The 11,215-nt window shown below is 40.2% G+C and overlaps 1 protein-coding gene across 2 annotated transcripts; it reads right to left on the bottom strand.

Moving 5' to 3' along the window:
* Nucleotides 1-1,676: 1,676 nt before the first annotated feature.
* On the bottom strand, nucleotides 1,677-9,954 carry LOC135342223 (uncharacterized). Of its 2 annotated transcripts, XR_010396792.1 has the most exons (20): nucleotides 9,752-9,954; nucleotides 8,388-9,695; nucleotides 8,131-8,340; nucleotides 7,873-8,085; nucleotides 7,600-7,812; nucleotides 7,333-7,545; nucleotides 7,069-7,278; nucleotides 6,826-7,020; nucleotides 6,587-6,778; nucleotides 5,147-6,469; nucleotides 4,890-5,099; nucleotides 4,632-4,844; nucleotides 4,363-4,572; nucleotides 4,086-4,298; nucleotides 3,816-4,025; nucleotides 3,547-3,756; nucleotides 3,290-3,499; nucleotides 2,558-3,121; nucleotides 1,906-2,015; nucleotides 1,677-1,849 (listed from the first exon to the last, which is right to left on the bottom strand). XR_010396792.1 is itself a non-coding variant. In XM_064538927.1 (18 exons), exons 1-18 carry the CDS (start codon nucleotides 9,837-9,839, stop codon nucleotides 2,949-2,951), a joined length of 5,814 nt encoding a protein of 1,937 aa, XP_064394997.1. In that variant the 5' UTR covers nucleotides 9,840-9,954; the 3' UTR covers nucleotides 2,452-2,948. The 2 variants fall into 2 exon arrangements, 1 of the variants encoding a protein (XP_064394997.1); XM_064538927.1 differs by lacking the exons at nucleotides 1,677-1,849; nucleotides 1,906-2,015 and having other exon boundaries at nucleotides 2,452-3,121.
* Between the last annotated feature and the right edge of the window lie 1,261 nt (nucleotides 9,955-11,215).

The following is an 11,215-nucleotide window of genomic DNA, read 5'->3' as shown; positions in this document are numbered from 1 at the left end:
ACAGCTGCTCAAGGATGAATCAAGTGCAAGTAAGAGTTTCTATAGGCTTCTAGTCATGTTTACTTGGATTTTAATTCGTGAATAATGCTTCGTTCTCGAGTTATGCCTTACTTGGAATGCCATTGCAGCCTTTTCAGAAGAGCACGTAGCCAAACTTGTTTACCGAGTGTTGCTATTCTACTTAGTAGTTAACTCTGTACTAGAACGCTAGCTATTGGTAGCTGCAAGAGTGAGAAGAGAACTGCAAGGCTCTGCTAATGCAGCCATTAGGACAGTTAATTTTAGACTTGAACTTTTGGCATCGATCGTTTTTAACAACAATCATGGTTGATCATTACCCACTCCTTGAGTTTGCATGCAGCAAGTTCAACATGTCGTGCGTATAAAAGCTATTAGTAGCTTTATGTTATGTAGCTTAGCATCTCCACCGAGGCATCAGCACCTGCGGTGCTTTCATTTACATCAGCTTCAACAAAGATCCCCCCAAAAACTGGATGATTGAAGAAATTGAAATGCTCCCACGATCAATTGTGACCGGGAAAATATTAGGTTTGTAGATGAATAAGAAATTATCCCATTGCAATTGACCACTAACTAGGGAAGTCAACGAGAGAGTTGTTGCCAGCACTTCACATCTATAAGATGAAGCAATGGACAATTCAAGAATTCTACTTGTGATTTGGGTATTACACATTCTTGTGAGCAAATGTATAATTATAATTATGAGTCCATAGTTAAAGTAGTATTATATAGCTCATTTAACTGCATTGTCACTGACTTAGACCATAGATAGAAAAGGAAGAGTTCTATCTATAATAATATGCTTAGACCAGTCAGAAGCAGAGTGCTGGGGTCCCCTTTTATTTTTGGTGATAATCTTGCAATGCTTATGCTTAGATAATTTCGTGGTGCATATGTCTCAGCTCCCCCTCCAAGGCCATGTATGCAAGTAAAAGCTCCTCTTTGTCAAACTATCTTCTTACGCCACAATATCAATGCTCCCTACTTTTATATAATTATAGCTAGATCTAGTTGTAAGTGCACATTAATTTTCAAGGTGTTCACATGCAGGTCTAGATTTTGCACTGTTTAGCACATTTTGCTGGTAATAAATTCTTTAAAATGTGAAATTAATGACATCCATACAGACTACAGACTTATAGCATAGATAGTGTAGAAAGGGATTGGAAACGGATGGCAATCGTCAGCCAGTCCAGGCTGCGCAGGAAGTTAATTCACTGCACCGGAAGCTAATAATACACCTTGGGATATATGGGATGGCAGCACAGATTACAGAGCAGACAGACAGCATATGAGACTTGAGAAGAGCTAGAGCTAAAAAGCAGTGATGAGCATTGAAGGTATAAGTCCAAAATACCAGTCTACATTTGTATAGCTTGCTTGTCCAATTTAATATTGTCCCTTTTAATTAATATTAATACAGAGAAACACTCTACTGAGATCGAGAGAAGCCACTAAGCCTCTGTTTGTGAAGACGAAGGATTCAAGATATTTAGCAGTGCCAGCATCATGTAACTGCACTGACTTTAGCAACAAAGTTGTAGCTATGAATGGATGATTTACGAGGGAAATACAATTTAATAGCTTGATCACTTTAGCGTATTGTGTATTCACACTCTTATACTCTTAGTATTATAGAGTTGATTTAGTTGATTCGATTCATAATTATAATTATGGTTGTTTGATCACACATAAAAAAATAATTATGTGCATCAAATAGAAATGTAGTTAAACATTTCGAGAGGGTTCTAGCCGATTCGCTCACTCAGAAAGGCACTTGCGTCAGGGAGGATGAACAGGTCCCCTACCATGTCAATGAATGATTTGACTGCAAAGGGACGAGGGGAGTTTTAGGTTTACAATACACATTGTATATATACGTACCTGACTGTAAACTTCAGTCCTTGTGGCATCACTACAGCATCTTAAGCTCCTTACGGCTAGAAACAGATTTTTCCCAGTATCCCAGTTGTCCAGGTATTCATTCTCCAACCCTATAGTATATATCACCCATGGGTAAGTAAACAAGACGGTAGTAACATAATAACGTATGACCAGTATATACATGTACGTACGTCAATTTGTAAATATACATGTAGACTAAACATCACAGCTACTGCCAAAATAAGGCTTTGTTCAGTCAAATGAAGGTGTCTATTGCACAATATACAGCACTCACTATAATATAAAGGCATTTAGAAATACTCACGACAAATTATATGCCAAAGAGAGGTACGGAAAAGTGGACATAAATTTAGGTCAATTTGTCATTTTATCACCATGTTGTGAACTTTTCTTAGTACTTAGCAGGGCCAACTCACACCATTTCATTCCTTACCTAATTCTTTATCAACAACATCATCAATCTTTAATATTGCTTGTATAACAAAAAAGATATAGGTACAGAAAGTCATTCCAGTTTGAAAATGCCGCCAATTTCTGATATAAGACTGGTAAATAAGGTCCCAATAAATAATAAGTACCTACATGGTAAGAGAGGCTCTAATAAATACTGCTACTAGTTTTAGTGCTTTACCTTTGTCCTAGAACAGGAGAAAACCTTGTCTTTGTATCTCTGGACGGGCGTGATTTAGCGCTTATAGCTGCGTTACGCGCAGCCTGGATTGTCCGCAAGGCCCCAAGTTCATTACATTGCATTGATAAGCCCACGTGATCCCGTTTCCAATCCCTCTTACTACACTATCTATGCTTATAGTATTGTCAGTGGACGTGGACAAGACGTATATGAAAAACAAATTTTATTCGATCGAAACCAACATAAAATTGAGCTCATTGGTATAGAGCATTATAGAATCACAAATTAAACGATAAGTTAGTGTTTCATACCCAAAGACCTCTATCTACTTAAATATAAATGACGTACTGTTGACAGTGATAATTATTAGTTTTGCACAGACTGTTAAAGATTACAGTAGTTTAGCAGTCCCAGTTTCAGGCTTTTTTAACTTCAACAGATGACTTATCACTTGAATATATCCATAGACAGCTCCACCCAGTACAACTAGAGCTAGTACAGCCACCACACTCACAACAGGTATGACAACATCTCGGATAAGTGATGCAGAAGAGGCAACTAAAACTGTGCATGAGTAAAAACACAAATTCATTGTTTTTCATTACTTACGAGAGCCTATAATTATGAAGTACTTAAAATTGTATCAATGTTTTTTTTGTCGTTAAAGGAATTATGTACAGTAGGGTTTGCCTTATTGTCATTATAATCTGTACACACTCATACTGTTTGCACCTTCACATTTCAGATCCTCTCCATCAAATGCACCGGTAATGCTACTTCCATCTCCACTGCAAGTCCTTGGGTTGTTACCAACCAGAGTAAACTCAGTGTCACAACTATGATTAGCCGTCACATTGAAGACATAATTTCCCAAACCATCAGCCTCAGTAGAATAGATTACAGTCCCATTAATTGGGTCGGCAATAGGAGAACATGTTATTGCTGCAAAATTAGTTTGTTTCCAAACACAGAAGTATTATAGTATTTACCTTTGCAAGTTGGAGCAGACACATCAAATGAACCAATAGTACTACTGCCATCTCCAGAGCAATTCCTTGTCTTGTTACCAACCAGAGAAAACCCAGAGTTGCAGCTGTAGGTAGCCATTACATTGAAAGCATAGCTGTTGTTTTGATCAGGCACATTTGAATAAGACAGAGAGCCGTTGGTTGGATTGGAAAGTGGTGGGCATGTTATAGCTGTATGTAGCAGAAATGCTTATTCAAATTGAATCCCTAAAATTGTTATTATAGCTTACCTTCACAGATTGGAACTAGGCCATTGAAGGCACCAGTAATGCTACTGCCGTTTCCAGTGCAAGTTGTTGAGTTGTCACCAACCAGAAAAAAGCCAGTGTCACAATTGTAGGTAGCCATCACAGAAAAATCATAGTTGCCGTTTTCATCAGCAGTAGAATTGTATGTCACAGCACCATTAGAAGGAATAGTCAACGGAGGGCAGGTGATAACTTTTGAAAAAAGAATAGGTGTGATTCGGCATGTAATTTAAAGCCATGCATGTAACTCACGCTGACAAATTGAAGCCGACCCATCAAAAGTACCAATAATACTGCTGCCATCTCCAGTGCAAGTCCGTGAGTCGTTACCAACCAGATAAAACCCAGTGTCACAACTGTAGGTAGCCACCACAGCAAAAATATATGTGCCATTTTCATCAAGTGAGGCTCCACCAAAGTCAATATTGCCGTTGTTTGGTGTGGGAACACCAGGGCAAGTTATAGCTGGTGGGGTGAGGTGGGAGGGGAGTTAAAATATCCAATAACAGAAGCATAATTATGCACTTACGTTCACAAGTTGGAGTTGCTCCATCAAAAGCACCAGTAGTGCTACTGCCATCTCCAGTACACATCCTCGAGCTATTACCAACCAGAGAAAATCCATTAATACAATTGTAATTAACTACCACATTAAAAGCATAGTTGCTGTTTCCATCAGATGAGGCTCCACTACTAAAAAATCCACTACTAGGCGCTGCCACAGCAGGGCAGGTTATAGCTGTAGACAGTTGGAGAGGGTTAATAGTTGCAAATTAAGTGTGTGAAGAGTACACTCACGGTCACAAGTTGGAGCTGTTCCATTAAAACTACCGTGGACACTCATCCCATCTCCGGTGCAAATCCTTGAGCTGTTATCAACCAGAGCAAACCCAGTGTCACAACTGTAAGTAGCCGTTACATTGAACGTAAAGTTGCCATTTACATCAGTAGCAACTCCGCCATAAGACACAGTGCCATTGGTTGGGCTCATCAAAGGAGAACAGGTTACGGCTGCATAGGAAAATTAGTGTAAGCTAAAACAATGGTGTCACTCACGTTCACAAGTTGGATCAATTCCACTAAATGCACCAGTAGTGCTACTGCCATCTCCAGTGCAAGTTCTTGTATTGTCCCCGACAAGAGAAAATCCAACGAAACAGCTGTAAGTAACTACCACATCAAAGGCATAGGTGTCGTTTTCATCAGCAGTGGCACTGTATGTCACGGAGCCATTGGTGGGAGCAGTTGAGAGAGGACAAGTTATGGCTGCAATGAAACAGTAAATTACCTCTTCTATTACTATATCAACTTACCATTACAGGTGAATTCATCAGTTCCAGTCCATTTAGCACCAAATCCAATCAAGCAGCTACAGTTAAACTGTCCCATGTTATTCAAACAAATAGAATTTTGACCACAGTTGCAATGTATGGGAGATAATCTCATCCCTCCTGGGTAGCCATAAGAGTTGTCTATACCGAATCCATACACTGAAACACCTAGAACAGCTGAGCTGTTTTGATGGCTGACAGAATGAGCTCCAGTAGACACATTTGTTCTACTTATATGGCCACAAATCTCTCCACTTGCACAGACAACATTCCTCCAGTCAGTAACAATGGAATTGTCTAAAAATATTTGTGCAGTTTGAAAAAACTCAGAAGAAACATACACCGTGACATGGTTGGATATGAAATTAGTTAAACTCTCGACTAAATAATTATTTGTAAACTGCTCAATTGGAGGGATTATCATCATGAACGGGTCTCCCACGCCATCACTCGTACTACCATATGCATACTGTGCGACCAGTACTGGTGAAGTGGATTCAATGCTACAGAAACTGTTAATAAGTATTTCAAATTCTCGGTAGCTCCCTCCACTCTGTAACTGGAATTCACTGACTGATACGTTAGTGTTGCAATTCACAGCTACACTTGCTGCTCGGGCACTAAGAACACGAATACGTTCACCAGAAGATCTACCCTCAAGAGATGCTACGAGGAATTTTGAGCCCCATGTCACAGTCGGAGGCACTTGTTCACCCAGGTGGTCACAGTAGTTTATATCTTGAGGAACATTAGCACAATCAGATCCACTAAACACAGACAAAGGTTTGGAGCTTGTTATTCTTGTTCCTGTGAGATCCTGAGTACTACTTTCAAGCTGATACGTTTCCAAACTATTGAGTGTTATTATTGTTGAAGGATTGAATTTGACAACAGTTTCATTTTCACAAGCCACCAACAATATCACGCTAGGAAAGCTACTACCACGTATATCATACGAGATTCCATAATATTCGTATTCATCCACTGCCATTACAGTACATGGTAATGCTAAATAGGCATCTGCAGAACCTGAAGCAGAAGACAGCCCATACACATTGATGTTTCCATTAGCTTCAACAAGGATCCCCTTGTCCCTTTCATTAATAGATACAACTTCAAAACTTGATGGGATGTTTACAGTAGTTGAAGATGTCGAAACGCTACCGCTAAAATTGATTGGAGTGACTATGAAACTAACAGCACTTGACTCTGGATTTGTGATGAATAAGAACAACTGTTCTGCTTCAGCAACATTTCTGGGGAAACCGACTACATATGTGTTGCCAGAACTTGATAGAGTCACATCTAGGATCAATAAACAATTCGTTTAAAGCTTTAAACATGCACTTTTTATCCTATACCTGTTGTTATTTGGGCACTACAGGATGCTTTCTTTTAAACAAACTTTTATAATACGCTTACCTTCACAAGTTGGTGCTTCTCCATCAAAATAACCGGTAGTGTTACTGCCGTCTCCAGTACAAGTCCTGGTCGTATTACCAACTAGAAAAAATCTAGTGTTACAATTGTAGATAGCTTGTGATCCAAACTCTAAATCAACATTGTAAGTCACAGAGCCATTGGAAGGATCGTTCAGCGGAGGGCAAGTTATGACTGTATATAGAATAATAGAGTACAGTTTAGTGCTTTCATATGCTCACCTTCACAAGTTGGTGCTTCTCCATCAAAATAACCAGTAGTGTTACTGCCGTCTCCAGTACAAGTCCTGATCGTATTACCAACTAGAAAAAACCCAGTGATACAATTGTAGATAGCTTGCGATCCAAACTCTAAACTCTCAACGTTGTAAGCCACAGTGCCATTGGAAGGATCGCTCAGAGGAGAGCAGGTAATGACTGTATATAGAATATTAGAGCACAGTTTAGCGATTTTTATGCACTCACCTTCACAAGTTGGTGCTTCTCCATCAAAAGAACCATTAGTGCTACTTCCATCTCCAGTGCAAGTCCTTGTGCTGTTATCAACTAGTGAAAATCCAGTATCACAACTGTAGGTAGCCTCGGCATTGAAAGCATGGCTGTTGCCTTGACCAGGCACATTCGAATAAGACAGAGAGCCATTGATTAGGTTGGAAAGTGGTGGGCATGTTATAGCTGTAGTAGAGAAGAGCCTATACAACTCGTAGAATATAGTGTAAGTTTTCTTACCTGCACATATTGGAGCTATACCATCAAAAACACCAGTAGTGCTACTGCCATCTCCGGTGCAAGTTCTTGTGCTATCCCCGACAAGAGAAAACCCAGTGTCACAACTGTAGGTAGCCACCACAGCAAAAATATAGGTGCCATTTTCCTCACGTGAGGCGCCACCAAAGTCAATAGTACCGTTGTTTGGTATGGGAACACCAGGGCAGGTTATAGCTGGTAGGTGGGTGGACTGTTACGGGAGTTGTTAACAGAAGCATATGCACTTACGTTCACAAGTTGGAGCTGCTCCATCAAAAGCACCAGTAGTGCTACTGCCATCTCCAGTACACGTCTTCGAGCTATTACCAACCAGAGAAAATCCATTATCACAATTGTAATTAGCTACCACATCAAAGGCATAGTTGCTGTTTCCATCAGATGAGGCTCCACCAAATTCAACGCTGCCACTACTTGGCGCTGCCACAGCAGGGCAGGTTATAGCTGTAGACAGTTGGAGAGAGGGTTTACAGTTGCAAGTTTAAGTGTGTGAAGAGCACTCACGGTCACAAGTTGGAGCTGTTCCATTAAAGCCACCATTGACACTCATCCCGTCTCCGGTGCAAATCCTTGAGCTGTTATCAACCAGAGCAAACCCAGTGTCACAACTGTAAGTAGCCGTTACATTGAACGTAAAGTTGCCATTTACATCAGTAGCAACTCCGCCATAAGACACAGTGCCATTGGTTGGGCTCATCAAAGGAGAACAGGTTACGGCTGCATAGGAAAATTAGTGTAAGCTAAAACAATGGTGTCACTCACGTTCACAAGTTGGATCAATTCCACTAAATGCACCAGTAGTGCTACTGCCATCTCCAGTGCAAGTTCTTGTATTGTCCCCGACAAGAGAAAATCCCACGAAACAGCTGTAAGTAACTACCACATCAAAGGCATAGGTGTCGTTTTCATCAGCAGTGGCACTGTATGTCACGGAGCCATTGGTGGGAGCAGTTGAGAGAGGACAAGTTATGGCTGCAATGAAACAGTAAATTACCTCTTCTATTACTATATCAACTTACCATTACAGGTGAATCCATCAGTTCCAGTCCATTTAGCACCAAATCCAATCAAACAGCTACAGTTAAACTGTCCCATGTTATTCAAACAAATAGAATTTTGACCACAGTTGCAATGTATGGGAGATAATCTCATCCCTCCAGGGTAGCCATAAGAATTGTCTATACCGAATCCATACACTGAAACACCTAGAACAGCTGAGCTGTTTTGATGGCGGACAGAATGAGCTCCAGTAGACACATTTGTTCTACTTATATGGCCACAAATCTCTCCACTTGCACAGACAACATTCCTCCAGTCAGTAACAATGGAATTGTCTAAAAATATTTGTGCAGTTTGAAAAAACTCAGAAGAAACATACACCGTGACATGGTTGGATATGAAATTAGTGAAACTCTCGACTAAATAGTTATTTGTAAACTGCTCAATTGGAGGGATTATCATCATGAATGGGTCTCCCACGCCATCACTCTCACCACCATATGCATACTGTGCGACCAGTACTGGTGAAGTGGATTCAATGCTACAGAAACTGTTAATAAGTATTTCAAATTCTCGGTAGCTCCCTCCACTCTGTAACTGGAATTCACTGACTGATACATTAGTGTTGCAATTCACAGCTACACTTGCTGCTCGGGCACTAAGAACACGAATACGTTCACCAGAAGATCTACCCTCAAGAGATGCTACGAAGAATTTTGAGCCCCATGTCACAGTCGGAGGCACTTGTTCAACCAGGTGATCACAAGCTTCGTTACCTTGAGGAATATTAGCACAATCATGTCCGCTAAATACAGACAAAGGTTTGGAGCTTGTTATTCTTGTTCCTGTGAGATCATTATCACTACTTTCCATCTGATAGGTTTCCATACTATTGAGTGTTATTGTTGAGGAATTGAATTTGATAACAGTTTCATTTTCACAAGCCACCACCAAAATAATACTACAAAAGGTTCCATAGGAGATTCCATAATATTCGTATTCATCCACTGCCATTACAGTACATGGTAATGCTAAATAGGCATCTGCAGAACCTGAATCATAAGACAGCCCATACACATTGATGTTTCCGTTAGCTTCAACAAGGATCCCCTTGTCCCTTTCATTAATAGATACAACTTCAAAACTGGATGGGATGTTTACAGTAGCAGAAGATGCTGAAACACTACCGCTAAAATCAATTGGAGTGACTGTGAAGCTAACAGCACTTGACTCTGGGTTTGTGATGGATAAGAACAACTGTTCTGCTTCAGCAAAATTTATGGGGAAACCGACCACAAATCTATTGCCAGCACTTGATGGGGTCACATCTAGGATCAATAGACAATTCAAATTTAAATTTAAGGCCTAAATTTTTTCGTCCTACCTGTGATTTGAGTACTGCAGGATGCTTTCTTGTGAACAAATGTGATCGCGATTATTGTCAGGATCAGAGTAGCAATTCTGTGTCTCATTTTAGCAGCTAGATCTAGTTACTGATTAACTGTCTATTCAGTGAGACAAACAATGCTCACTAGATTAGCTATAAATTACAATTTCTTGTAGAGGTCTACCACATGCACTAATAAATGATAGCTAGTTCCTGGAAGGTATGTGAGGTATGTCACTCAATACAAGTAGGAGTGACAATAACACACTTCATTGGCTTCATTCTAGGTACTTGCATTAGAGTGTAGGTTTCCTGAGGCCTAGCTAATGATACAAGCTCGAATGTGTCTGACTAGATAGCAATAAAGATGAAAATGTTTGTAAATGTTTGTATCCATGCAATTAGTAGTTGGTTCAAAGTGGGGAAACACACACACACACACACACACACACACACACACACACACACACACACACACACACACACACACACACACACACACACACACACACGAACACACGAAAACAAGATTGGTTTGATATCGGTATGGTTCGAATGAGGTGCATGCACACTTTGATATATCAGTGAATATTGTCATGGTCCAGAGTAGCAATTCTGGGCTATACCTTGGTATAGCCCAATTCTGTACCTCATTAAATAGCTCATTAAATTCATACATGTACACCTGTGCAAGGTATGCGAGCCATGCTATTATGTAGGTAGGAGTGACTTTGTTGCGAATCACTAACACATCCAATAAGGGCATAAGGTTTCTTGAGCCCATCAAAGTAAACAAGACCATGAAGTCATCCGTAAAAGCTATTAATGCATGTTTTACGTAGTATGATGCCTAAGAAAAGGTTGTGAGATCAATAATTATCACAATTAATTTTGCTACAGACTACGGCTAAAGCAGAGTTAGGCTGTGGCTGTACCAGTCGGTGTGATCTATTTTGTGCTTGTGTTAATTTTAGGGCACCACATGCATGCATACATGAATAAAGTTAATCGTTCCCCGTGACAATAATGGAAGTTACTTAATAATGTTATTGCCATCTCCAGTACATGTCCTTGTTTGATCACCAACCAGAGAAAATCCAGTGTCACAATTGTAGGTAGCAACCACATTAAAAGAATAGGTGCTGTTTTCTTCTGGTGAGGCTCCACCAAAGTCAATACTGCCGTTGTTTGGGAAGAGCAGAGCGGGGCACATTATGGCTGGAAGGAGATTGAAGAAAGTTTTTAGATTTTAAAATAGAAGTATGCACTTACGTTCACAAGTTGGAGACAATCTATCAAAAGCTCCAGTAGTGCTGTTGCCATCTCCAGTACACGTCCTTGTTTGGTCACCTACCAGAGAAAATCCAGTGTCACAATTGTAGGTAGCAACCACATTAAAAGCATAGGTGCTGTTTTCTTCTGGTGAGGCTCCACCAAAGTCAATACTGCCATTGTTTGGGA

This window comes from Halichondria panicea, chromosome 1, assembly GCF_963675165.1.
Source record: "Halichondria panicea chromosome 1, odHalPani1.1, whole genome shotgun sequence".
In the NCBI taxonomy this organism is placed as follows: domain Eukaryota; kingdom Metazoa; phylum Porifera; class Demospongiae; order Suberitida; family Halichondriidae; genus Halichondria; species Halichondria panicea.
Note: the sequence above shows the minus strand (reverse complement) of the source record. Positions and strands in the feature narration are given on the sequence as shown.

Bases quoted from the DNA above. Each gene is read 5' to 3' on its own strand.
- LOC135342223 (XM_064538927.1), bottom strand. From the start codon at position 9,839: ATGAGACACAGAATTGCTACTCTGATCCTGACAATAATCGCGATCACA. The intron at 6,779-6,825 runs GTGAGCATATGA...TTCTATATACAG, and splicing joins AGAAGCACCAACTTGTGAAG to TCATAACTTGCCCTCCGCTG. The intron at 4,299-4,362 runs GTAAGTGCATAA...TCACCCCACCAG, and splicing joins AGCAACTCCAACTTGTGAAC to CTATAACTTGCCCTGGTGTT.